The sequence below is a fragment of the Otolemur garnettii genome, unplaced genomic scaffold (genome assembly GCF_000181295.1).
Source record: "Otolemur garnettii isolate 467f Iridium unplaced genomic scaffold, OtoGar3 scaffold00007, whole genome shotgun sequence".
Classification (NCBI taxonomy): Eukaryota; Metazoa; Chordata; class Mammalia; order Primates; family Galagidae; genus Otolemur; species Otolemur garnettii.
The window spans coordinates 8,866,917-8,894,245 of NW_003852402.1; the positions used below are offsets into that span (position 1 = coordinate 8,866,917).

Sequence of the window (27,329 nt, forward strand, 5' to 3'; positions counted from 1 at the left end):
AAAAAAAAAGTTTAGGAAGTCTGCTAATCATACAGCAAGTTACAATATACTGACCCAAAGTGATTTGCTAAGCAAATTACAGATATGATTGACTCTTTGCCTTTATGGCCTTAGGTCCTGTTTATATTTGTAACTTAGTATCTCATTTCTTCAGAGTCTGTCCTGTCAGTCTTTTTCTTTTTTTGAGGCAGGGCTTCATTCTGTTGCCCACGCAAATTATGCAGTGGTACAATAATAGCTCAGTGCAGCCTTGATCCTTCTGCCTCAGTAGCCAGAGTAGCTAGGACTACCAACCCATGCCACCAGGCCTGGCTATTTAAAAAAATTTTTAATTAAATCATAGCTGTGTACATTAATGCAATCATGGGGTACAGTGTGGTATTTTCATATACAATTTGAAATATTTTCATCAAACTGGTTAATATAGCCTTCATGTCATTTTCTTACTGTGTTAAGACATTTATATGCTACTTTTCAAAAGAACCACTTGTACCCTTGTAAGATAAAGCATAGAGGTGATCCCACCAATCACCCTCCCTCCACCTAGCCACTCCCCTCGCCTCCCCCTTCCCGTATTCTTAGGCTATAATTAGGTTATAGCTTTCATATGAAAGCTATAAATTAGTTTCATAATAGGACTGAGTACATTGGATACTTTTTCTTCCATTCTTGAGATATTTTGCTAAGAAGAACGTTTTCCAGCAAATTTTAAAATTTTTTATAGAGATGGGGTCTCACTATGTTGCCCAGACTTATCTCAAACTCCTGGCCTCAAGTGATCTGCTAGCCTCAGCCTCCCAAAGTGCTAGAATTACAGGCACGAGCCACCACACCTAGTTGTTCCGTCAGCCTTATGATCTCTATTTTAACATTAATACTGGTTAATATTTGCCTCTAAACTCCAAAAGGGAGGGAGCATCTGGAAGCATTCCCTGCTTCCTTTCCTTTCATGATGGCAACTAAATTTTAAGATTTTTCTGCAGTCCCCTTGGCCAAGAGAGAGTCCATTCAGTTATTGGGGGGCTTAGGATTTTAATTTTAGTTTATAGATTTGTGCTTCAGGATTTTCATTTAAGAAGTCTTGCCTGGATGCAGTGGCTTATGCCTATAATCCTCTCTGTGAGAGGCCAAGGTAGGCAATTTGCCTGAGCAAAAGTCAGAACCCATCTCTACTAAAAATAGAAAAACTAGCCAGGTTTTGTGGCAGGTGCCCATAGTCCTAGCTACTCAGGAGGCTGAGACAAGAGGATGGCTTGAGCCCAAGAGTTTGAGGTTGCTTTGAGCCATGACACCACAGCACTCTACCCAGGGTGACAGAGTGATACTCTATCTCTAAAAAATAAAAATAAAAAAAGAAGTCTTTCAGCATCCATAGATGATAAAACTTTTCTTTCCTATTTTTTGTGTTATAGTCTACTTCTTTAATCTACCTAGAATCTACCTGTGTATATGGCATATGTAGAAGATGTAGTTATGTTTCTTCTTTCCTGTGGACTGGCTTGGTTCTCCTACCATACATATTACTCATCAATCCACCTTTGCCTCATGGCCTCATAGTTCCCTATCATGGATCAGGGTCCTGTGGTCACAAAGATCTGCTTCCATTCTCTCTCTTTACTTCTCCTGCTCTATTTGTCAGAACGTGCCCCAGTTCTGTGCTGTTTTTATCACTAAGGCTAAACAATGGAAGCTCCCAGACAGCAGGGAACATTGTTTTACTCATTGATATATCCTGAGTACCTAAAACAGTGCCTGGCACACAACAGGAAAATAGCATACATATAGTGAATGAATGACATTGTGAGATGTCTTAATGTCAGATAAAGTGAGCCATGAAGGTGATTAATAATACATATGTACGGACTGGATGCAGTGGCTTATACTTGCAACCCCCAGCACTTTGAGAGGCTGAGGCCAGAAGATTGCTTGAGACCAGAAGTTTGAGGTTACAGCAAGCTGTAATAGTGTCACTGCTCTACAGCTCGTGTGACAGCATGAGACCCTGTCTCCAAAAAAATGGACTTAGGGCCTTGCTACTTAAAGCATGCTCCACAGACTTGCACTGTATGAATGCTGTACTTTCCCAAAGATTTCCAATAATAGTATGAGTCCTACCAGTGATGTCCCTCAGGGATGGTGTGAAGATTAAATGAGAGAATGTTTTTTAAACAGCAGTGATGAGGTGGCGCCCATAGCTTGGTGGATAGGGCGCTGGCCACATCCACCGAGATTGGCGGGTTTGAACCCAGCTGGGCCAGCTAAACAACAACTGCAACAATAACAACAAAATAGCCTGGCGTTATGGAGGGCGCCTGCAGGCCCAGCTACTTGGGAGGCTGAGGCAAGAGAATCGCTTAAGCCCAAGAGTTTGAGGTTGCTGTGAGCTATGACGCCATGGCACTCCACTGAGGACGACAGAATGAGACTCTATCTCAAACAAACAAACAGTAACAGTGATGGGGCCTGGCAGGGTAGCTCACACCTGCAATCCCAGCATGCTGGGAGGCAGAGGCAGGTGATTAGCAGGGCTTTGTAGCAGGTGCCTATATCCCAGTCGGGAGGCTGAGTCAAAAGGATCACTTGAGCCCAAGAGTTTGAGGTTGCTGTGACCTATGACGCCACTGGACTCTATACAGGGCGACAAAGTGAGACTCTGTCTCATAAAACAAAAAAGCAACCCCCACTAAACCAAAAGAAATGATGGGAACAAAAGCCAAGCCCATAAGCAAAGGAGATAAGTGGATGTGATGGAAGAAGCAGAGGGGATACGTGTGTCATCAGAATGTTAGGTGGCAGTGTCGGGAATTAAAGCTCAGGCCTGAGGAAACAACAGGATGGGGGCAGGGGAGTATTGGGGAAGTTTGATTCTCAGAAAGATTTGGAAAGGACCAGCCTGGAGACAGGGAAGCAGTCAGGACCTTCTGAGTCACTCGGGACTCCAGGCAGAGATCAATATGAGTCCTTGCACGCAGAGGTCTGGAAGGCACGGATGTCCACAACCCAGGTTGCGTGAGTCTGGGGAGCTGGACCCATAACCGAAGGTCCTGAGATCGTTTTGCAGTCTTGGGACGCCCCTGGGCGCTTCAAAGAACCTCTGAATCTAGCGCAGGTCACTGCAGTTGGATACTGAGAGGAATGGCCAAGAAACGGCTCCAGGGAACGGTGCCCCAAATCAAGAGACAAGTCGGAAAAACCCAGGTCGGGAGCCAGGAAACTAGGGTTCAGTTTTTCCAATGCCAGAGGTGACTGCGTTTCACATGAGACGAAATAACGCGGCCATTTTTCTTCATCAATATTAATCTTGGCTGCTGTCGAATGCCGTAGATTTGTTGCGCTCCAAACCCTTAGCCAGCATCTCCGCGGCTCTTCACTAAGTTTGAACCCAAGCTCGCACCGTACAGCTTCTAATTTGTATCTCCGAAGGTGACGCCCAGCTCGGAAGTCCCGCTGGGCGTGGGAGAACGTGCTTGGAAATAGTACCCGGGACATGACCCTCGACCCGACGCCCGCCGCGGGCGCGCGCTCGCAAGCCGGAAGGGGTGGAGTCATGTTTGGCTTTATATAGCGTGCGCGGCACACCAGTCGGCCTCTACCGGCGGGATTTGAGGACGCGATGGTGGGTGTTCCTCTGGCGGCTTTCTTCTTGTTCTGTAGCTTGCGTGGCTGAATCCCCCGGGGCATCGCCGCCATCTGGGCTTGCTCCGTGCCGGGTCCCTGTTCTAGGAGCACGAGAGACACAGTGGGCGTCCCAGTCAGGCCTCTTTTCTGGAAACTCGCTATGCTTGTGTGGGATTTAGCTTGGGCCTGCCGGTCGGGCCCTGGCCTGTAGGCCCGACACTTAAAATCATGGATCTTTTCTGGGCCACAGTCTCAACCAGTTTCAACTTTAATCGGGATGAGCTTCCATGAGCAACACGCGGGATCAGGAAGACTTAGAGTGGGGGCGCTAGGCGCTGAACTGAGGAAGCTTGCGGGAGGGAGGATTGGGTTAGGATTGTTGAGGCCCTGTTCTGAAATAACTGGGGTGGTTGGTGCAACTTACTGGAATTCGCGGAAACCACAGGTGATGAACTCATTGACGGGCGGACAGAGACGCTGTGCTGATCGTCATGTTCTGATTTGGCTCTGCGGCGTTCCAGGGGCCTGCGTGTATTAGTCTGTACCCATTACCTACTGCCGGACCGTTTGTTCCGAAGTTGTTGGTGGTCAGACTCTAGATGATTTGTCTATAAACCCACTTGTTAGGTTATTTCAATACTATTCAGTGTGTTTTTGTCTGCTGTCACAGACAATTTTCGTAGAAATTGAAACAAGTTGGAGTAAACCTTAAACTCACATTTTGTTGAGTTTTAGTATGTTCTGGATTTGGGGATTCTTGGGAAAAGGTGAACTTAGCATGTAATCACATTAACCTGGTTTTAGGCCCAGTCAAAAGTCAGCACTGCTGAGAATGCTTAGAAACTAAGCAGATGGGAACTGAACTGAAGGCCGATTTGTTTGGGGTGTTAATATTGGTATGATTTTCCTAGTCTCACAGGAAGTTCTCAGCTCCCAGACATGGATCTCTGGGCTTCTTGCCTCGAAAGCGCAGCAGCAGGCATCGTGGGAAGGTGAAGAGCTTCCCCAAGGATGATCCATCTAAGCCTGTCCACCTCACAGCCTTCCTGGGATACAAGGCTGGCATGACCCACATCGTGCGGGAAGTCGATAGGCCAGGATCCAGTATGTACAGGCTGCGTCCTCCAAGTTGGGATGGGAGTTAGAGGGTGGGGAAGGACTGGAGAGATAAAGCTCAAGCTATTAGTAGAGGGTGTGCTTTTTATCATGGGTAACATAGGTTATTGGAACCCTCCTAATGAGAATGTTAATATTTAGGACTCACTGATATTCCAACGTACAGACCACAGATGGATGGCACTGCTTGGTGGGGGTAGTGTATTGAAGTCGGGCACAATGTAGGGAATTACTGTAGCTTGTGTGAATGGAACCACTGAGGCTGGGGTAGAAGTGCCTTATTCACATGAGTCTAACTTAAAACTTGAATCATACTTGTCCCATTTACATATGCTTCATCACATGTGCTAGTGAGGCCAAGTGCAGTCTCACTACTGTAATCCTAGCACTCTGGGAGGCTGAGTCAGGTGAATTGCCTGAGCTCACAGGTTCGAGACCAGCTTAAGCCAGAGTGAGACCACGTCTGTAAAAAGAAACATAGCTGTGAGTATTGTGGCGGGTGCCTGTAGTTCCAGCTACTTTAGAGGCTGAGGCAAGAGCACTTGAGCCCAGGTGTTTGCGGTTGCTGTGAGCTGTGATGCCATGGCACAATACTGAGGGTGACAGAGTGAGGCTTTGTCTCAAGAAAAAAAAAAAAAGGAAAGAAAACAGCACTGGTTACTAAGGCATGGTAGATATTAGTGCTAGGTAGCGTTATCTAGTCCAGATTGAGTTCAGAGTTTATTACTATACTGTGTTATATGTTGGATTGTGTATTGTCAAGGCAAATGACAAATTTGTCTGCCTCCAGAGATTTCTGGTAGAAGGAAGAAAATTGAAGCCAGCTGATATTTGGCTGACTGGTTGGCTTGACCTTTTTTTTTGAGTCCTTGGTAGAGTGCTGTGGTGTCATAGTTCACAGCAACCTCAAACCTTAAGCCCCAAGGGCTTAAGTGATTCTCTTGCCTCAGCCTACCAAGTAGCAGAGACTATAGGCACCTGCCACAACAACTGGCTTTTTTTTGGTTGTAGTTGTCACTGTTCTTTAGCAGGCCTGGGCAGGGTTCAAACCTGCCAGCTCTGGTATGTGGCTGGCGCCCTAACCGCTGAGTCTGATTTTTATTTTTCTTTTTTTTTTTTTTTTTTTTTTGAGACGGAGCCCCAAGCTACCCCCCTGGGTAGAGTGCTATGGCATCACGCTCACAGCAACCTCCAACTCCTGGGCTCTAGCGAGTCTCCTGCCTCAGCCTCCCAAGTAGCTGAGACCACAGGAGCCCGCCACAACGCCCGGCCATTTTTTGGTTGCAGCCATCATTGTTTGGCGGGCCGGGGCTGGGGATTCGAACCTGCCACCTTAGGTGTACGCGGCTGGCGCCAAGCCCGATTTTTCTTTTTCTATAAGCATTGATTATAGAGCAAGGACTATATTCTTGGATTAAGTTAAAAGATGTAAGTGCACAGAGAGTGACAAGTGTATGTAATTAGGATGGTATGGGGGTCCAGACTGCTGGTGTGGGTCCCACTTCTGTAAATTTCCCTGTCATGTGAAGCAGGTTGCCTTCCTGGCCCAAATAGGTACTTCACATTTTCTTAGAGAACACAATGCCACAACCCCTCAATTGGGTACAACTGTCAACCCACTGAATCTGACTACCTGTTTAAAAAAAAAATTTTTTTTTTTTTTTCAGAGGTGAACAAGAAGGAAGTTGTAGAGGCTGTGACCATTGTAGAGACACCGCCCATGGTGGTTGTAGGCATTGTGGGCTACGTGGAAACTCCTCGAGGCCTCCGGACTTTCAAGACCATCTTTGCTGAGCATATCAGTGATGAGTGCAAAAGGCGCTTCTATAAGAACTGGTAAGGGAGGAGGCAGCAGTAGTAGTCACTGGGATAGGGCTAGAGAGCAGGAGCACCCTGTGTAGGGCCTCAGGACTATAGCGGGGGAGGACCTATTGTATTACTAGGTTTAGTTTTCCACAGATGTTTGGTTTTTTTGAACTGGTAACTGACAATCTTCTATGTCCAGGCTGGATGTTGGCTGAGGACCCAGTAATAACCTTGATTGCTGATTTTAACTAGAAACCAGGAAAGATAAGCAGGATAATTCAACCTCAGGAGTGGCAAGGGCCTCAGCCTCTGGCTCTGGCTTGATATCCCATTTCCTTCTCTGTTTCCCCCAAGGTAGAAAAGGTTGTCTTCTAGCACCCCCAGAGTGAGATACTGTGCATTTTTTAATGTTTTGTGACTTAAATTAACCTTGTGGACCTCTGCTCAGCTCCTCTCGGCTCTGCCCGATGAGCTCCATCCAGGCTCCGCTTGCTGGTGGAAAAGGCTCCTTAGAAGCCAGCAATGAGCCCCATCCCCACATGGTGCCTTGGGCCTTCCGCTCACCCCTTGGAGGGGTGATGAAGGCCTGCACCTTGCCCCTCCCCAACTCTGCTCTGCTCCTGAAGGCATAAATCTAAGAAGAAGGCCTTTACCAAATACTGTAAGAAATGGCAGGATGATGATGGCAAGAAACAGCTGGAGAAGGATTTCAACAGCATGAAGAAGTACTGCCAAGTCATCCGCATCATTGCCCACACCCAGGTAAGCACCAGCCCCGCTGCCAGTGTAACTTCACCTGTTGCTTCCTGTCTTGGGAAGTGATCTGTCATCTGAGGCTTTGAATAAAGGGTTTGGTGCCTTTACACTGGGGGTACAGGCCTGCCTCATCCTTGCCAGCAGAGGGCACTGTGTGCTTCCTGGCTGTTAGCAAGGCAAATCATACCAGTTTGGGAAATAATCAACTGGTTCCCCAATTGGTGGCTCCTGATAAAAAGCTTGCGAAACGCCAAAGTGAAAGTGCTGTTGAACTATGGACTGTGTGCTGTCCTTCAAACTTGACTTGCTGTGAGTTATTTGAGCCCCCTGTTGGCTTGATGAGGATGAGTGTCTGCATGTTAAACTGGGCACGTCCCTGATTTCATTGTTAAGTATAGCACCTTGTGGCTAGGGACCACTAGTGAAGATAATGGTACATTTCTGTCATGCAAGGAAGGTTTTAGAGAACATCGTTGGGCTACACTTAAATGAAAGATTTGTGTCTAAGTGCATTTCTTCACTTAATTTTTTAGGCTTGTTGTGCTCTGGACTTTTGTGGTCTCCCCAAAAGCATGCTTGTTAATAGAGAGTGAGCATAGGTGGCTAGGGGAAGATTATGCCACTACCACAGGAAATTAATAACCAGGATCTGGTTAGCTTGTCTCGGTATGGGCCTCTTTGGTTCATCCTAACAGTGGTTCAGGTATCAGAATCCAAAGTTGAGGCTCAGCGCCTGTGGCTCAAGTAGCTAAGGCGCCAGCCACGTACACCCAAGGTGGCAGGTTCGAATCCAGCCCGGATCCGCCAAACAACAATGACGGCTGCAACCAAAAAATAGCCGGGTGTTGTGGCGGGCGCCTGTGGTCCCAGCTACTTGGGAGACTGAGGCAGGAGACTCGCTTGAGCCCAGGAGTTGGAGGTTGCTGTGAGCTGAGATGCCATGGCACTCTACCTAGGGGGACAGTTTGAGGCTCCTGTCTCAAAAAAAAAAAAAAAATCCAAAGTTGAATTGCTGCCATTGGCAGTAAATGAAGGTACTTCTGTTGTGTATGCAGTTCAGAGCGACATGTTCTGTTGTGTCCTTGACTCAGACTGCAAGCCTCAGCTTCAGCACTTCTGCCACTGGCAGAGTACTGGAAACCGGGAGCTAACCTGTGTCTACTCTTCTAGATGCGCCTGCTTCCTCTACGCCAGAAGAAAGCCCATCTGATGGAGATCCAGGTGAATGGAGGCACCGTGGCCGAGAAGCTAGACTGGGCCCGAGAAAGGCTGGAGCAGCAGGTCCCTGTGAACCAAGTGTTTGGGCAGGATGAGATGATTGATGTCATCGGGGTGACCAAGGGCAAAGGCTACAAAGGTGAGCTTCTGTAGCAACTTGAGTTGCAGCGGTCTCAGGCCCAGCTGTTCGGTGATGAGGCCTGGAATGTGCGCTGGGCACAGCGCCCGAGTCAGACTGCGGAACCATTCCTTGTTGCCTTCCTTCTGAGAACAGCCCTGTGGTCAGACGTGGTTGAGGTGATGGGGCAGCTGGAGATACCAATTGCTATATGTCCTCTATAAAATTCAAAGTGGAACTAGTAGGGGAACTTTTATAGAGATCTCAGAAGCACCATGTGTTTGCAGTCCAGTTCAGGGTTACGTCCCTAGCACCTATCATGCTTGCATTTAGAACTAAAATTTTACATCTAGGCAAGATCCAATACGACAGGAAATCCAAGAGGAGATTTGAGGGTAATGCAGATTAAAAATCTATTACTCAGATTATCCAGTCACTGGGTAGTAATTTTTTTAATTAAAAGTGGGTATTCACATCAGTAAAAGGGTTAGTGGGGTAAGTGCCAAGCCCTGGAGGTGCATTAATGGCCTTTGTCTGTTTCAGGAGTGACCAGTCGTTGGCATACCAAGAAGCTGCCACGCAAGACCCACCGAGGACTGCGTAAGGTTGCTTGTATTGGGGCATGGCATCCTGCCCGTGTGGCTTTCTCCGTGGCACGGGCTGGGCAGAAAGGCTACCATCACCGCACAGAAATCAATAAAAAAGTGAGATTCTAAGGGTGGATCCCTGGGTGGGATAGGACATGTGAGGTTCCTGATGGTAGTACAATTTCTGCGCATCACATGGACCTCAGTTCATATCTCTTGGGTCTGTTCTGGTTTGGGTGTCAGTTATAAAGTGCCATCTTTAAGGGTAGTTGTGAGCCTGACCATTGGCATTACTATGAGTCTTGCCTATTTTTTGATCCTATACAGGAGAGTTGAGAGGTTTCTTTGTTCAGCAGAACCTGAAGCTTGGGCTTGGCCACCCCAGAAACCATAGGCTTTTTTTTTTTAGCCAGTCTCAACAGTGTCGCCCTCTGTAGAGTGCTGTGGTATCACAGCTCAAAGCAACCTCTTGGGCTTAAGTGATTTGATTCTCTTGCCTCAGCTTCCCAAGTAGCTGGGACTATAGGCACCTGCCACAACACCTGGCTTTTTTTTTTTTTTTCGTTGCAGTTGTCATCATTTAACTGGCCCAGGCTGGGTTCAAAACCACCAAGCCTCAGTTTATGTGCTGGCACCGTAACCACTGTGCTACAGGCGCCAAGCCCCATGAGCTATTTTATAGGCCCTCCTACCTTTTTGCTGTGTTCATAGCTGTTTTCCCAGAGTGCTGTGCAGGCCAACCCACTCCCATGTAGGGGTTATTTTTGACCTTGCCTCCATCATATCCTAACTAGGGAACTATCTCCTTTGGGCCAGCTCCCTGCCCTCTTTTCACCTTACCAAGTACTCTACTTTTTTCAGATTTATAAGATTGGCCAAGGCTACCTTATCAAGGACGGCAAACTGATCAAGAACAATGCCTCTACTGATTATGACCTGTCTGACAAGAGCATTAATCCTCTGGTGAGTAATGGGTGCTGGAGAGTTTACTACTCCTTCTGGCCCATAAAGCCACCCCAGGCTTGTGGGGTTTTTTGGGGAGGAGTGAGGCTGGTGCTTTTGGGTCACCAGCTTGTGTGCCTTGTTAAATGGCATGGTGTAATTTGAGCCCACTGGTTAAGTGGCTAGTGAGAACTGTTCAATGATGAGGCCTGGAGTGTGCGCTGGGCACAGCGCCCGAGTCAGACTGCGGAAGCATTCCATGTTGCCTTCCTTCTGAGAACAGCCCTGTGGTTAGAGGTGCCCTGAACCTGGAGAAGTCATTTGTAGTTAGATGTTTGGTCTGTGCTGACCTTGTGGCCATGTTTTGTTCCAGGGTGGTTTTGTCCACTATGGTGAAGTGACCAATGATTTTGTCATGCTGAAAGGCTGTGTGGTGGGAACCAAGAAGCGAGTGCTCACCCTCCGCAAGGTGAGTCTGCCCTTCCTGGTTGGTTGAAGATGGTCCTCTGGGATCCTGTGGCCTGGAGAACCAGGCTGTGGGCACTCAGTGGCCCTGTGGTAAAGTTCAGAGGAAAGGGAGGGTGTGAGTACAGCTTTAACACAAGCGTTGTGGTTTTGGAACGAGTATATTCCCAATTTGTTTGGCCTTGTGGGGCTATTTGCATTGTTCACATATATCCTCTTCTCTGTTTGGGACCAATTTGGACCAGGAGATGGGAGCGGTTGGGAGTGGCTTCAGAAGATTGAATTGGTTGATCTGTGACTTCCCAAATGGGTTATCATAACTGACTTCCCCTTTCGGCCTATAGTCCTTGTTGGTACAGACGAAACGGCGGGCTCTGGAGAAGATTGATCTTAAGTTCATTGACACCACCTCCAAGTTTGGCCATGGCCGCTTCCAGACTATGGAGGAGAAGAAAGCATTCATGGTGAGCACCTGCTTCTCCCCTCCCTGGCAACGGTTGGGATGGCTCCCATCAGCTTACTTTGGGTGGTCTGCCCTCTGCCTAGAGTTAGTCCAGCTGGGCTGACTCTTGGGGGCCTAAGAAAGAACCCTTAGAACTTACTGGCCCAGAATCTTGGTCCCATCCATCTAGAGCAGGGGTCCTCAAACTTTTTAAACAGGGGGCCAGTTCACTGTTCCTCAGACCATTGGAGGGCCGGACTGCAGGCCCTGGGACAAGTCAGCTGCTAAGCAGGATAGGCAGCGGTGGCAAAAAAAACCCAGCGGACTGGATAAATGTCCTAGGCAGGCTGCATGTGGCCCATGGGCCATAGCTTGAGGATGCCTGATCTAGAGTGTGGGTGTCTGTGCCAGCTGCCTATCTTCCCCTGCCTCTAACCTTATCCACTGCATCTCTTCCACAGGGACCACTTAAGAAAGACCGAATTGCTAAGGAGGAAGGAGCTTAATATCAGGAACAGATTGTACAACTGGTGGGATCTCAATAAAAGTTGTTTTCTAATGACATACATGCCTCTGACTTTCTTCAGGGGAGCAGCCAGGACACTGAGGCAGGTGGAGGGTGGCGCTGAGGGGCCTTATGCTGCCCTGCTCTCAGTGGCTGCACTTGGTTTGCTCTTTAGACTCCCATTTTCCTGGAGGGAGGTAAAAGCTGAGCCTGGGTCTGACCCTGGACTATTGAAAGCCAACCTGGGGCTTTGTGTAAATGTTTGTCACCTGGGCGAGGCAGTTTGGATCTCTGCTGTAGAAGTCAGTTCTGTTTGCACAGCTTGGGTGACACCGGGGCTGTGGAGGGGGAGACAAGGAGGAGCTGATGTTCTCTGGCACCACTGGTGCGGGTGATTGACGTGGTATAGCAGTACCTGGGTCTGCTGCATGTACAGAAAAAAGTTAATTGAACATTTTCCAGTTAGGGCTTGTTCAGGTTCTTTGTAACTTGGAACCAAGGTCTGGGAGATGGTGATGCCATGCAGAAGTCCTGTGCAGCACCTAGAGTGTTGGCTTTGAGAAAGGCTTTGATTTAATTTGTCGACCTGGCTTCATACAAGTGAATGTGGGCACACAGGTTATAGGTAAGTTGGCCCCCTCGAAACCTAGTAGTTGCCCATGGCCTTGAATGGGCTGGGTATGTCTGGCCCTGGGTAGCAGTGTGTGACAGCTCTACTGTCTGCTCTACACCCTAGGATTCATTATGTTGGCAAGTGGCTGGCTGGTTGAAGCCTCTGGCCTACCCAGAAGTCAGGTGACCTTTGGAACCTTGACAGGTCCCTGATATTCCTGCACTAACAGAGCTTGAGCCCTTGCTAAAGCTGTTCATAGGCTCTACCTGGAAGGGTGTCTGAAAAAACGCACAGCTTAGCAGATGTCTTCCTCAGAGTGTCTCCAGTCCCAATCTAAGCTGCCACCTCCTGTGTGCTGCGCTGTGTTCCATCCTGCTCAGCTAGCTGATTACCCCTTTTCCTGACATGGTGTCTGGTGTGTCTGCTGGGTTCTAACACTGCATCTCTCAGTTTGTACATCTGTATGGGTTGGAGACAGCTGAGGACTGAATCCATGTGCAGGATGCATCTGCAGGCTTAGTGCCATGCCAGGTTATTGACTGGGAGATAGCATGCTGTGAGCATGGGATGGGAGTGAAATGAGATCTTAGAATGTCCCAAGGTCACCAAGGTTTTGCAGGGTAAGATGGAGTGAGCAGTGGGAACCCCATCTGGGGATATCCCTTATATATGTCTGCTCAGCATTTCTCTCTTCTGATCTTGGCATGGGGGAGCAGGCCCTACAGAACCTCCTTTTTTTTTTTGAGACAGAGCCTCAAGCTGTCCCCCTGGGCAGAGTGCCGTGGCATTACAGCTCACAGCAACCTCCAACTCCTGGGCTCAAGCAAGTCTCCTGCCTCTGCCTCCCAAGTAGCTGAGACCACAAGTGCCCGCCACAACGCCCGGCCATTTTTTGGTTGCAGCCGTCATTGTTCTTTGGCGGGTCCGGGCTGGGGATTCGAACCCGCCACCTTAGGTGTACATGGCTGGCGCCTTAGCCGGTTGAGCCATAGGCGCTGAGCCAGAACCTCCTTTCATTGGGCCGCTCTTTTCCTGGCTCCTGTACCCAAGGACCTGGACTGCTGTAGCTGCACTTCAGGCTGGAGCCACCAGAGGGTGAGAGCAGCCCCAGGCTGGGTGTCCCTACTGTAGGTCACAAGTCCCCTTCCTTGCCAGCACGTTGGATGCCCCACAGTCCTGAGAGTCAAGGGTACGGCTAGAGGGGGTCAAGACCTACCATGGCACCTAAGTCAGTGGCAGGGCCGGGAACAAGACCTAGTCACTTGGTCTGGGTGTTGCCTTTGGGAGCCTTTTCAATTTCCCTGTTTGGGGCCCAGCTTGTCCCAGCTGTCAGCCCCTAAGGTTGGCCTTGGACCTCTGTTAACTGTCCAGCCCAGGTAGGAGAAACCTTAGGGCCTGTCCAAAACTTCATGTCCAGGTGAAAGTATGGCCAGGGTGACTGTGCATGTGGGCTCCAGAGAACAAAGGCACACGACTGTACACACAGGCACCCTGAAGGCCATAAGTGGAGGCAGGCACCGTACTCAACACCCGTCCATGTATATCCCCAGTGCACAGAAAGCCCTTCTTTGGCATGCATGCTTGAGAGGGCTGAACCCTTGCTGTTGGCTACTCTTAGAGCCCATCATCTCTGCCCTGCCCTTGTCCTCAACTTGGGCACATCCCGACTTAATTCTCAGCCTCGACCTCATCAAACCTTGGCTTGAAATTCAGGCCCGCCCTGGGTGACAGACCCTGACCCAGAAGGAACATACCTGTTGAAGGAAATAGACCGGTAGTTCACTCCCTCAGCAGTGGTTGGGAAGAAAAGTGACTCCTGGCAGGTGCACAGAACAGCTGTAGCTGTTAAAGATGGGCATTCAGGGCTTTGTGGGCAGCTGGGAAGCTGGTCACACAGACGTGGGATCAGCTTGGAGCTCCTGAGTACCTGCTCTGGGCACCCCAGCACGGTGCAGGTGCTGGGAAGGCCCTTCTCTACAGGGGGCCTGTGCTTCAGCTGGGGAGAAGTAAAGACAGCAGGGGAACAAGAGGAACAGTGCAGAAGTGCTAGCTGCTGTGAAGATGAAACAGGCCACTGGGATACAGGTTAATGGGGAGGGTGTTGAGGGAGGTTTCTCTGAGACCTGAGTGTGTCAAGAATTTAGTCCTGGAAGCCCTGGGGTGAACAGCCAAGCAGGGCAACAGCAGGTGCGGAGGCCCTGGGGCAGGAACGAGGCTCTAGAGGGAAGAGCTTTGCTTTGCTCCCTGCTGGATCCTGAGTCTCTCTAGCATAAAGCCCAGCACATAGTAGGTGCTCCGTAAGTGCTTATTATGGGTCTCTGTGTCTCTTGAGTCTCACCTGTGCTTGTATATATGGCTGCCTGTCCCTGAATCGAGGCCTGCAGGGGACCCCAGAATTTCTTTGGGCCTGTGGTGGGTGGGGCGGCTGGGTTTCTGCCTCTGTGCCCGTGCATGTCACTGAGTGTGCGTCTCCAGGTGGCTGTTGGCATGTGTTCCCTGTCACGCTTTCCTCACCAGCACACAGACAGGCCTCGCCGGAATCCTGCGGTGACAGAACAAGGAGTCTCATTCCATTCCTCCTGACAAAAAGAGAAAAGAAAATACCTGCTGGGAATTTCTGAGCAAGTGGGAACAGGGAGGTGGTGGTGGGAGCCGCCATTGCCTTAAAAGGCAGGACAGAGCCGGTGACTTCACTTGGCTCACCGGGGATGGCCAAGGGGGGCACGGAGGGGTGTGGCTGGCTGCCACCCTGTGAGATCACCCCAAACTGCACTTGGCCCCAGATCCTGTTGATAGTTGTGCCCGCAGGAGCTATGCTGCTGGTGTCCTTTGCCCTGAGTGCCCAGCCGGTGCTGCTGATGGTTCGCCCTCTTTCGCTCGGTTCCTAGCCTGCCCTACATCGTGGCCAGCTCCCAGGAGCCCAGATAGCTTCTCCCCTATGCAGGAGCAGGCTCAGGAGCCCAGGCTAGCTCCACGAGAGGAGAGAGGCCTGACCCAAACCTTGTGGGATGTAGAATTGTACTGTATAGCCCCCTCATCTGCAGGGATACCTGCCAAGACCCCCAGCGAATGCCTGAAACCACAAATAGTACCCAACCCTAATTATACTAAGTTTTCCCAATCTGATCACTGAGAAGGCTGTGAAGTGACTAACGGGGACAGTGTCGACATTATGGAGACATTGGACCAAGGGATGAGTCAATTTGGTGCAAGATTTCATCACACTACTCGGAATGGCGCACAATTTGAAACTTAGGCATTGCTTATTCTTGGAATTTTCTGTGCCGTAATTTTGGAGTATAGTTGAATGCAAATAACTCAAATCACAGATAGTAAAACTGTGGTAAGGGTCAGAGTGCAGGAGGAAAGGAACATCCAGGAAGCTTCCAGAGCCCAACCCCACCAGTCCCTTGTCCACAGTGACCAGCAACGCACGTTTGCTTTGAGGCAGTGCTGAGCCGACAGGTGTGATAAGCATCAATATCTCGGTCCGTGTCAGGCACTGACACTTTATAATAAACTCAGAATCTTCAGGATCACTCCTTGAGGCAGGTTTTATTCCCCCCCCCCCATTTTGCAGATAAGAAACTGAGGCTGAGAGAAGATAAGTAACTTGCCCAGGAGCACACAGTGTTATACCTGGTGGGGCTGGGATTCGAGCATTTCTTCACCCTGACTCTAGGCTACTGGGGACTCAAGCATATTTCTGTTCAAGGAGGAGTGAGGCGCTCATTGTGTTAACCCTCCTGCTAGACTCTTTCAGAGACACCTTACCCAATCCTTACAACCACCATTCCTATTTCACAGATGGAGGAAATGAGGCCCAGATTGGTTCAGAGGCTTCTCTGAGGTCCTCAGGTGCCTAGAATGTTCTTGGCCAGACTCTGGATCCTCCTATCTCACAGAATGACCCTAACAGCCCCATGAGTCAGGGCTACTGTTAGCACCTCTGTTTCCCCAGAAACAGGTCCAGAGAGGTAAGTGCAGCCCCTCAGGTCAGACTCAGGAGTGGGGAAGAGGGGATTCAAGTCCAGGCTCCAGACACTAACTGCTGAGCAGGGCTGAGAAGGCAAAGGGTTTGGAAGAGACACCGTCTCCCATCAGCCACCACGGTACCCTCACCTCATAGAGGCCTGCAGTGGGCCCTGGGGGCGGCAGGGCATGCTTCTCTGAGGTGGCAGCAGACAGGTAGGCAGAGGAGATGGGTACCACAGCTAGCCAGCCTGCAGGGCGCTGGGCTCATGTGACTGTGGAGAAGTGGGACCTCTCCCCCCTCCCCCCCACTACTCGCCTGGTTCACCAGGCTGTGAGGGAAGGTGCTAAAGATAGCCGCCTCGCCAACTTCCCCATCCTGACTGGCCCCCACCTTGTCCCCATGGGCCCCTCTGCAGACCTCTGCCCTGAAGTCGCCTCCCAGCTAGTTCTCAGGCTGTTGTTCAGCCCAGGGCATGATGTAATGGCTGCCATAGCTGAAGATGCCCCACGGTGTGTCACTGGAAGATACTTTACCCAATCCTTACAAAAGCATGTAAGACACGCCCTCCTACATCTCAGACACGCCTTCAACAGCAGGCAGGAGTGTTATTGTCAACCCCAATTGATAGATGGGGGGGTCAACACACAGAGGCAGCCCTTTCACACACTAGTGCCCATGAACGCACCTTGACACTGGCATTTCACACCATTTCCACCCCAACATAGTGCCCAGAAACACACTAGCATGGTGACACTAAGGTCCTTTGAGACACCGCGGCACCCCCCACTCATCTGTGAAGCCATCTCCACCATCATGAATGTCTTCATCCTCCTCTTCCTCATGTTGGGTAGGCTGAGGAGGAGGGACTGGTCTTGGTGTTTCAGGGGTGGCAGAGGTGGAAGAGAATCTGCAAGGTCAACTGCACTAGGTGTCCACACCACTTACAAGCATCAGGCACCTGGGCTCTTCACACCTACCACCAGCTCATCCCAGGCTGCTATGCCTAAGCCATGCAGGACCAGCAGGGTTATTCTGCCATCTGGGTGTCCTCCCTGCAATCCTGGTGTGGGGCAAAGGAAGAGCTGACCAGGGCTGGCTCCTGGCTCCTCAGTCTCTTCTCAGCCCTGGGACACCCCTCTCAGGGCAGGGGTGTGATGAAGCACCGTGTGTGATGTGCTCTCACTCCATGCCTGCTCCTTCCCCTTCTTTCAGGATCTGGCCCACACCCTCCACCAGTAAGTAGTACTTGCTGCATGTCTGGGCAGGCCTATGAGACGGTCATGTTACTTTCGAGGTAACTTTCATTCCACAGATGGCAAAACTAGGGCTCAGAGACGGAAGCCAACCCGTCCAGGGACACAGAGCTAGCGAGTGGCTCTGTTTAGTCTGGAAAGGCCTTCACTTTATTCACCATGCCAGAGGCAGCGAGGGGCAGCCCAAGGGCAGAGATTGCCCACAGCTATATTTTATTTGCCCCTTAGAGTTGTGAAATAAAATAAAAGTGAGCCAACATTTAAAAATTGAAAGCCTTCGCACGGAACTTAAATTTCCAGCTTCTCTGGGCAGCAAGAGCTGCCTGTTTCAGAGTGACCTCATTCTGGTGGCTCCAGCTGGGCCTGGCACACAGTAGGTGCTCAGCAAAGGATTTGGAGGAGGAAGAGACCAGGGCAGAAGGAGAAATGACAAGCCTATGAACCCCCTGCCCAGGAGAGCTTGTTTTACATGACACTTTGAGTTCAGGAGTTGACAGCCTTTGCTTTGATCTTTAAAAACCTGATCAATAGGCTCGGGGCCTATAGCTCAGAGGTTAGGGCACCAGCCACATACGCCAGGGCTGGTGGGTTTGAACTGGCCCAGGCCTGCTAGACAACGATGACAACTACAAAAAAAAAATAGCCAGGCATTGTGGCAGGCGCCTATAGTCCCAGCTACTTGGGAGACTGAGGCAAGAGAATCCCTTAAGCCCGAGAGTTTGAGGTTGCTGTGAGCTGTGATGTCAAAGTACTCTACAGAGGGCAACATAGTGAAACTGTGTCTCAAAAACAAACAATAGCAGAAACCTGGAAACCAACCAAAAGTCCATTGACCCAAGAGGCCATAACAGAAAAGCGTGGCTTCCTTGGCTCAGGGAGCTTCCCACCCCAAGCCCACCCCATCTAGAAGCACGGACCAAGGAGCTGGAGCTGCACGTGCCCCGCAGGGAGGGGCCTTCCCATGCTGAGCAAAAAGGGCAAGTGGCAGAGAAACATCCAAGACACAGTGGGATGCTGTCACATTTCCTTCAGTATGTGTGAAATGTTTTGTAATCCATGTAAAACATGCAAATGGTGAGTCCGATCTGCATTGGCTGCCTGGCATAGTGGACAGCAGCTGGGCTGGGCCCTGGGGTGGCTTCACCCCATCCCACCTCCTCTGAGAACTTATGGTGAGGCCTGTCTGGGGCTCAGTTTCCTCAACTGCAGCATGAGTGTTCAGGTAGGCCTGGGTAGGATGATTTCTCAGGGCTCTTTCCATTTTAAGGCTGGGACATTGAAGGCCAAATTTGAGTATGGAGTAAAGAGAGAAAGAGATGTGTCATGGGCTGTTGCAATCAGGGAAGGCTTCCTGAAAGAGGGAGATCAAATCTGAGATGTGAAGTCTCAGCAATACCTGTCCAGGGCTGACCTGAATAAGAAAGGATGATTCTGGAAGGTGGGGATTCATAATTCTAAGGAATGAGTTTGCAGTAGGCTCCAGGCACCCCAGGCAGCAAGTGGGGAGAGACATGGGAGCAGGCTGTGGCAGGCTCCCAAGACCCCCCATTGCTCCTCGTCACAGAGGGATGAGTGGGTATAGGGACGTCTGTCTCAAGGCCCACCCTTGCTCTGTGTAGCAGGCCCACACCTGCTCTTGTCATGTGGGCCCATTTACTCCTCATTTCAGGGGGAGGCAGGTGCTGAAAGGACCGCCATCTTGCAGAAGGAGTGGGGACTGAGCATCAGTCTCCTCTGGGGCCATTTACCTGAGAGGAGAAGGAAGAGAGCCAGGGATGTTCTCCCTCTTTCCTGCAGGGGTAACCCCGGATTGCCTTCTGGGATGGCTCGCATGTCACCTCCCCCTGGAGGCTTCCCCTGGCCTGTACTGTGACAAGGTCCCTTGATATTTACGCATTTTTTTTTTTGAGACAAAGTCTCATTATGTCACCCTCAGTAGAGTGCTATAACATCACAGCTCACAGCAGCCTCAAACTCTTGGGCTCAAGTGACTCTCTTGCCTTAGCCTCTCAAGTAGCTGGGACTAGGGGTGCCCACCACAACGCTCAGCTATTTTTGTTGTTGTTGCAGTTGTTGTTTAGCAGACCTGGGCCGGGTTCGAACCCTCTTGCCTCAGTTTTCCTGCCTCACTGTATGTGGCTGGCGCCCTAACCACTGAGCAGTGGGCGCTGAGCCTGATATTTACTCTTTTGCTCTCTCCATCCTCATCTTGGCTGTCATTTTTTCTACTTTTGGTTCTGTTTCCATCTTTTTTTTTTTTTTTTTGGGCAGTTTTTGGCTGGGGCTGGGTTTGAACCCACCACCTCTGGTATATGAGACCGGCACCCTAGTCCTTTGAGCCACAGGCACTGCCCGGTTCTGTGTTCAACTTCCTAGCCAGACAGTGAACTCCTGAGCTTGGGCTGTCTGCCCTGCTGTTCCTGTGCACCTGGCACAGTGCTGAGCGCACAGTAGGTGCTCCATGAACATTTGTTGACAGACACGTGGGCTGAGGGCACAAATAAGCAAACCTAAGAGGGAATGAAGGGATTTGTCCAAGGTCACCCAGATGGTCAGAGCAATGTGACCCTAGTGGAAAGGCAATGCCTGTCCCCTCTCACCTCCTGGTTGACACCTGCTTCTGATGTGGACCCCCACACCAATCATCCTCCCAGCAGCCAGGGTGATCCTGTTAAAACCCTAATTCAATTGCATCCCTCCTCTGCTCCAAGCCCTTCACAGCCCCCATGAGACCCAGAGTGAAAACCCAGGTCCCCAGGCCATGCCCCTCCTGACCTCACTTCCCTGTGCACTGGCCTCTCCTCTGTCTCCTGCTCTGGAGCCTGGCATCGCCCTGGTATGCTCCACCCTAGAAATGTGCAATGGTGGTACCTTTCCTGCTTTGGCCAGCTGCCCAGGCCCTCCTGCTCCCATACTGCTCCCCCACCTTTTTTTTTTGAGACAGAGTCTCACTTTGTTGCCCTCGGTAGAGTACTGTGGCATCATAGCTCACAGCAACCTCAAAATCTTGGGCTTAAGTGATTCCCTTGCCTCAGTTTTTCAATTTTTTAGTAGAGATGGGGTCTCACTCTTGCTCAGGCTGGTCTTGAACTCCTGAGCTCAGACAATCCACCTGCCTTGGCCTCCCAGAGTGCTAGGTTGACAGGCGTGAGCTGCCCCTGGCAGAGTGCACTTATTCATCATGTTTGTGTGTGTCTTCCCCACCCCTGCCAGGGGAGGGCCCTTTATTTGGTCACTGTTCTCTGGGCTTCCAGAGAAGTGGGGGTGGCAGGGATGTGGTCTGGAACACATGAGAAAGAGGGGAGGACTCCAAGGCGGCGGCAACTTCCTCAAAGCAAATTTAGGAAAAGCTGAAGTGAAAAAGGCTTGGGCAGCTGAGTGCTTCCTGCAGCCGGTCCCAGGGGCCAAGGCCATGCGTCTGTGTCTGCATATGGCTGGGAGTCTGTGTATTTCTCTATGTAACACATACATGTGGTTGTGTCTGTGTATGTTTTGGGGAGAGGTGGATTGTAGAACAAGAGACCTTTTGGGGCCTTTGGGATTAAGCTAAGTGACCCAGCATCCAGGTTCTGGGATTGGATGCCCAAGAGACCCCAGTGCTTGGTGCTCCTGTCCTCTTCTGCCCTGGGCAGTGTGACCCACAGGATGACATGTGAACACTGGAGCCAGCCTTCAGGAGCCAATTACCAGCTCCTCCACTTACTGTGTGATCTTAGGTAGAAGTTAAGCCACCGTGTGCCTCTGTCTGAAAAATGAGGATAACACAAGAAGCCACTTCCTAGCCTTGTTGCCAGGATTTGCTGAATGAAGGCACGTGAGGGGCTGAGGCCAGCTGCCTGCCCTTGGCTAATATTTACAACCAGTATCAGCCTGAGTGAGACCCAGGCCAGCCTCAATGGGTGGGCGCTGTATGGTGGGGGCCAGAGGGCAGTGGTGAGGAAGGGGGTCTCTGTAGGGCTAGTGAAGAGGGAGGAGGGAATGGGGCTGCAGGGCTGAGGCAGGGAGAGCAAAGCCTGCAGGGAGAGAGGTGGGGTGGTGGGTGGTTTTAGGTCGAGAAATTCGGGGAGACCCATGTCCAGTGGGACCAAGTGATGAAGCTGGAGCGCAGCTAGAGGCCCACCTCCCCTGAGGCCAGGCTGTGCTGGACTTTGTCCTCAGGCAGCAGGGAGCCATGGGAGGTGCTTGAGCAGGGGCTTGGTGGCCTTAGCCCATGGTTCCCATCTGGTTCCAGGTCAATAGGGAGACACCATCATAGCATGGGCTGGAAAATGAGACATTTTTTACCCAAAGCTTAGAAAACAAGGCCAGAGCAGTTAGAACATGCTGCTTGCTCAGCAGAGTGGGAAAGGCTTAGGGTGCAAAAGGGCCCAGGGGAGCGTGAGCTATGAAGGCTTCCTGGAGGAGGGGCCCTAGAAGTGAGCCTGAGTGGAGACAATGAGACCTTTGCTTATACTGGGCAAACCAATACCCTTTCTGGTCTCAGCTCCCACCTGCCCTGCCACGGGCTGGCCTGGCCCTGGGTCTGCATCTCTCGAAGCTCTGATCTTCCACAATCAGGGATCAGGATGACTGGAATCTGCTAGGAACAGACTCAGATTCTTGATTTAGACTGAGAGCCTGACTTGGTTTCCCCTCTGCTCTGGGCTGAGGGTGAGGCAGGGAGGATAATAATGCTTGATTGTCAAAGACCTTGTGCTGCCTCAGGGGCCAGATGCCAAGGATTGTTTTTCATCGCTTGGAGGGTGGGCCCTTCCTGCCAGGAGAAAATTCCAAGCTTCCTCCAGGAAAGAGAAAGATCCTGCCACCTCTAGTGACCACACACCCGCCACCCAACCCAGTGGCATGGACCAGTTCTTGCTCTTTTACCCCTTGCTCAGGGCACGTCTTTCCTCTCCCTCACCACTTTCCCAGTTCTAGGTGTAAGCTCAGAGTACGCCCCAAAGCAGGGGCCTTGGGAATGTCACCAACCAACACCTGTCTTGCTCTGCCCCTGGAGGTCCATCAGCCTGGGTGGTAGAAGGAACATGGGATCCCTGCCCTCTGGGACAATGGAATTGTTATTTGGGAATTTTCTGGTTCTTAGTGCTCCTGTTCCTAAAACTTCCTAAGTCCCAGTTTCCATGGTCTGATCCTCATTTGTGAGATGCTGCGTTCCTGAAATTAATCAGTTCTAGGAATTATAGGGAACTACAGGAAAAAATATTCTGATATAACTTTCTAGTTGTAAGAACGCTTGGTTCTAGAATTTTCTAGTTCAAAGGCACTGTGGTTCTGGAAATCTGGATCCAGTTGTCCGTAGTTCTGGAGCAAGGCTGGTTGGGGGAGGGTAGGCAGGGGTGGAGCTGGGGAAGGGGTGGTGGCCTGGCGGTGGGTGGCACAGGGGCAGGCCAGGTGCACTGGTGTGGGCGCTGGCAACAGTTCCGGTGCTGACAGCTGGGCAGGGGCCGCTGCCTGAGCCCATGCACCTGGCAGTGACCCAGGAAGGGGAGGGGACAGGGATAGGAGGGGGACCCAGAAATGGCCTGACTGAGAGCCTCTCACAGTGCCACCTGCCTCATCACAGTGGCTGAGTGTGCTAGTCCCACCTTGGGCTGTCCCCCAGCCCTTGCAGTGAACAAGTGGGAGTCCCAGACACAGCAGTTATGTGCGGGTTTCCTGTCCCACTGAGGCAGGGACAGTCCAGGACTCTCCAGTGTGAGCTCTTGTCTCTTTTCCCATGTTTCTTGTGCCAGTGAACCCCTTTTCTTCCATGGATGTTAGTCACTGGTCATAGACTGGCCTCCTCCTGTCATTGTTCCCCCAATGCCCCTGGCACCCCAGGTCTTTGCCTGGGAGGAGTCAGGAGCTCAGAGCCTGGTTATGGAGGTCTCAGCCTTTCCATCAGGGTGCTGGGGGTGGGGGACAGTTTGGCCAAATAGCCCCTCCCACCCTGCCCTAAGGCCTGCTTTGCCCTCCCGCCCACCCCCCTGCCCTGTGCCCATGGCTTCTGTGAGGAGGTCTCCTGGCCCTCCCCAGGTTCTGTTGGCGTCCTCCCAGCTGTGGGAGCTGGAATGTGAGCAGTCCCCGGCGTGTGTGTGCACCTCCCGCCTGCCGGGGCACCTCCTCTGACTTGGGGCCAGGAATTCCTCCCGTTTGTTCCCCACAAGCCCTGGGGGAAGGGGTTGCCGTGGGAAGGGCCGGAGCTCACACTGGAAGTCTGGACAGAGTGTAGAGGGTAGCAGGGCAGCCTGGGGTGGGCTGGGGGAGGAAGGGGGTGGCCTCTGGCGGTGTCTCCCAACCCTTCTTTTCAATGGCATCATTTCAGCCCTTACATGGGCACAGATTGTGACAGTTTTGGAGTCCTTCAGTGCCCTCTATGGATTCACTCACTGAGTCACCACGTACTTAGTGAGGACCTACTATGTGCTGGGCACTGCTGGAGGCACTGGGGACACAGCCATGAGTGAGACAGAGATAAGCCCTGGCCACAACACATGGAGTTACATTCTAGGGGGAGGACAGACACAATCTGGGAGACAAGCACAGTAAGAAGTGTTTGCAAAGACCTGGATCCCACAGTGCTGGGGTAGTGAGTGCACGGCTGGGGCCTGCTTCTGCAGTGAGAACTGGATGGTCTCTTGGTGGAGCTGCCTTGGCAGAGGCATGATGAGAAGCCAGGGAGACGGGGAAGGGCTGAAATGGGCCTGGAGGATGAATCAGCTGGGAGACCCTGCAGATAGGAGTGGGAAGGGGCGGCTGCAGACACACCTTGAAGCCAGCATCTCTGTTTTACTCCATGATATCACATTTTCCTTAAGTTCAGAAAGGTCTTTCTGCCTGCTGGGTGGAGAATAGAGCCTATAACAGTCTAGGTGACAAAGGATGGAGCCTGGGACCAGACAGGGTCAAGTGAGCAGGTTCTGAAGACACTCTAGAGGGAGTTTGCAGGTGGTCAGGACACAGGTAGAGGGCCCTGGTTGAGGTTTAACAACTGGCTCGCTGTGGGAGCAGAATCTCTGATTTGCCATATTTGCCAATTTCCGTGGTGTAAGTATACCTATGACGGTCAATTTCAAGCTACCAACACAGATCATTGTGCACCATTTCCCCTACACAGATGCAACTGAGGTAAAGAGCCTCACGGGTTTAGATAATAGTAAACTCTAAAGTAATAAGGAAGTGGTAAGTTTGGAGCATTTATTTAACTGTAAGTCTAAGTACTTTGATATTTAATGATGGCAATGTTTAAAATCTGGCTTTCAACTGCTTTTGGTGGTGGGGCTCATGCCTGTGATCCCAGCACTCTGGGAGGCCACTCTCAGAGGATTGTTTGAGCTCAAGAGGTTTTTTTGGGAAAAAAAAAAAAGTTTATTTTTGTTGTTGTTTGTGTTCTTTTTCTTTTTCTTTCTTTCTTTTTTTTTTTTTTTTCTTGTTTCATTTTTTTGAGCCTAGGGCTTAGAGGCTTTCCTGGGCAACCGTCTTTATAAAAAATTTAAAAAATAGCCAGACTTGATGATATACCTGTAGTCCCAGCTACTGAGGAGGCTGAGGCAGAAGGATCACTTGAGCCCAGGTGTTTGAGGCTCCATTGAGCTATGATCACACCACTGGACTCCAGCCTGGGTGACAAAGTGAGACCCTGTCACTAAAAAATAAAAGATAAATAAATAAATAGAAGCTAGCTTGCAAAATTCTTGAAAACGTAACAATGGCAGAGGCAAGGAAGGAGGATTCTGAGTCATGCTTTCTACCCCCTCCTCCAGAATGAGTTTCTGCGGGCATGGGCCACTCTTGTAGCCTTGTGTCCCCACTTCAAGGCAGCGCCTGCTTTCTCCCACCTTTATGCCTCTGATATCATTCCAACCCCACAAGGTGTGGCGCAGACTGGCCCCAGCTGAGCGAGATATCCCAGGGAATACTCTTAGAGACAGGAAGGCTGGGGCCCATCCTGTATCCACTCCTCATTTGTTATGTAACCTTGGGATTCTCACAGCCTCTCTGGGCCTCAGTTTCTCTGTTTGCAAAATAAGGCACTTGGTCCAGAGGTGTTGGGCCACCTTCCCCCTCTGAGGGCCTTTCCAAAGAATATGGGACCAGTCACCTTCCAGGGACTTTTATCCGGTGATGGGAGTTGGCCCCAGGGATAGTGATATCCTTCCAGCTACCCACCTGGCCCCCACCTTAGCTTGCCTAGTCTTCCAGCTACACTGGCAAGAGCAGTCTGGCTTGCTAATGATGTCATCGCTGGGGAGACAGTGACCTAAGGTGGGGGTTACCCTGTGCTAGATGCCTCTGGCTAAGCACCAGGACTGCTTCCTACCAGGAACCTTCATGGGTTATTCTCCTAAACACCTCCCAGCTAACCTAGACCCTCACTGCAGGCAATGTCCTGATCTGAGTCTGAGCCGCCTCCCCCCACTGCAGCCCCAAGCCTGCCTGGAGCATCCAGAGGACAGGGCAGAGTCTCCAGGGAAGAGAAAGGAGTCCTGGCCCAACCTTAACCTGCTGGATGACCTTAGACAAGTCACTCTCCCTTGCTGGGCCACAACTCTTCTTCTGCAATATGGCCCTGTTTCCAAACTGATCCTTCAAGCACCTCACAGTGCAGAGGAGCAGGAGGCCTGACCAAGAGTCCTGAGTCTTGTGGCCACAAGAAGTGATCCTATCAAACATTACTCTGCTTTCAAGGCTTTCAATGCTGTGGATAAACCGATGTCGCCTTTCATTTCCAGGCTCTTGTCCTGTCCCCAGGTGCCTCTGAGCTCTGGATCCCCCTAGTCATCCCCAGTGCCACTGTGCACTGCTCTGAGCTCTGGATCCCTTCAGCCATCCCCAGCACCACTGTGCACCATGTACCTGTTGCTTAAGTTAAAAACCCACCAGTCACAGTGGCTCACTCCTGTAATCCCAGCAATCTGGGGGGCCAAGGCGGGTGCGTTTGCCTGAGCAAAAGCAAGACCCCAGTCTCTATAAATAGCCAGGCGTTGTGGTGGGTGCCTGTAGTCCTGAGGCAAGAGGCAAGGCTGAGGCAAGAGAATCACTTGAGCCCAAGAGTTTGAGAGTGCTGTGAACTGTGACTCTATGGCACACTACTGAGGGCGACAAAGTAAGACTGTCTCAAAAAACAAAAACAGTTACCATTCAATTAAAAAAAAAAACCCACTGGTCATTGTTGCTACATTCGGCAACACAGCCACATCTCATGCCACACATTGGCTCCAGTGACACAAAGGTGAAGGACAGGTGAAGGCCCTGGGGGTATTCCAGGGAGCCATTATTCTCGGGGGTGGGGCTGCTGACCAGAGGGAAAATGGGGGCAGTTTTGGGGGGCTAGAAATGTTCTCTGTCTTGATCTTGGAGCTGGTTTTACTGGTATGGTGAGTTAAAAATATCTTATCAGGTGGCACCTGTGGCTCAGTGAGTAGGGTGCTGGCCCCATATACTGAGGGTAGTGGGTTCAAACCCCGCCCCGACCAAACTGCAAGAAAAGAATAGCCAGGCAATGTGGCGGGTGCCTGTAGTCCCAGCTACTCAGCAGGCGGAGGCAAGAGAATCACCTAAGCCCAAGAGCTGGAGGTTGCTGTGAACTGTGATGCCTTAGCCCTCTACTGAGGGTGACAAAGTGAGACTCTGCCTCTTTAAAAAAAAAAAAAAAATCGGGTGGCGGTACCAGCCCCATACGGTGAGGATGGCGGGTTCAAACCTGGCCCTGGACAAACTGCAACAAAAATATAGCCAGGCGTTGGGCAGCGCCTGTGGCTCAAAGGAGTAGAGCACCGGCTCCATATGCCGGAGGGGGTGGGTTCAAACCCAGCCCCGGCCAAAAACTGCAAAACAAAACCAGGCATTGTGGCAGGCGCCTATAGTCCCAGCTACTCGGGAGGCTGAGGCAAGAGAATTGCCTAAGCCCAAGAGCTGGAGGTTGCTGTGAGCTG

At 51.0% G+C, this 27,329-nt stretch overlaps 1 protein-coding gene and 4 non-coding genes across 5 annotated transcripts; all 5 read left to right on the forward strand.

Annotated features, from left to right (window-relative positions):
- Positions 1-3,550: 3,550 nt before the first annotated feature.
- Positions 3,551-11,632, forward strand: RPL3 (ribosomal protein L3). Its single transcript, XM_012814166.2, has 10 exons — positions 3,551-3,616; positions 4,530-4,722; positions 6,402-6,570; positions 7,167-7,302; positions 8,467-8,653; positions 9,176-9,336; positions 10,081-10,182; positions 10,535-10,630; positions 10,971-11,090; positions 11,530-11,632. Exons 1-10 carry the CDS (start codon positions 3,614-3,616, stop codon positions 11,572-11,574), a joined length of 1,212 nt encoding a protein of 403 aa, XP_012669620.2. The 5' UTR covers positions 3,551-3,613; the 3' UTR covers positions 11,575-11,632.
- Positions 4,059-4,122, forward strand: LOC111723048. Its single transcript, XR_002771675.1, has one exon. It is a non-coding gene; the product is annotated as a small nucleolar RNA SNORD43 (small nucleolar RNA).
- LOC111723068 lies at positions 7,113-7,166 on the forward strand. The gene has a single exon (XR_002771692.1). It is a non-coding gene; the product is annotated as a small nucleolar RNA U82P (small nucleolar RNA).
- On the forward strand, positions 8,697-8,789 carry LOC111723058. Its single transcript, XR_002771684.1, has one exon. It is a non-coding gene; the product is annotated as a small nucleolar RNA U83B (small nucleolar RNA).
- LOC111723059 lies at positions 10,353-10,445 on the forward strand. The gene has a single exon (XR_002771685.1). It is a non-coding gene; the product is annotated as a small nucleolar RNA U83B (small nucleolar RNA).
- Positions 11,633-27,329: the final 15,697 nt, after the last annotated feature.

Excerpts from the sequence above, each read along its gene's own strand:
- RPL3 (XM_012814166.2), top strand. Across the intron at positions 6,571-7,166 it reads AGGCGCTTCTATAAGAACTG|GCATAAATCTAAGAAGAAGG; the intron begins GTAAGGGAGGAG and ends CTGCTCCTGAAG. Across the intron at positions 10,631-10,970 it reads GAGTGCTCACCCTCCGCAAG|TCCTTGTTGGTACAGACGAA; the intron begins GTGAGTCTGCCC and ends TTCGGCCTATAG.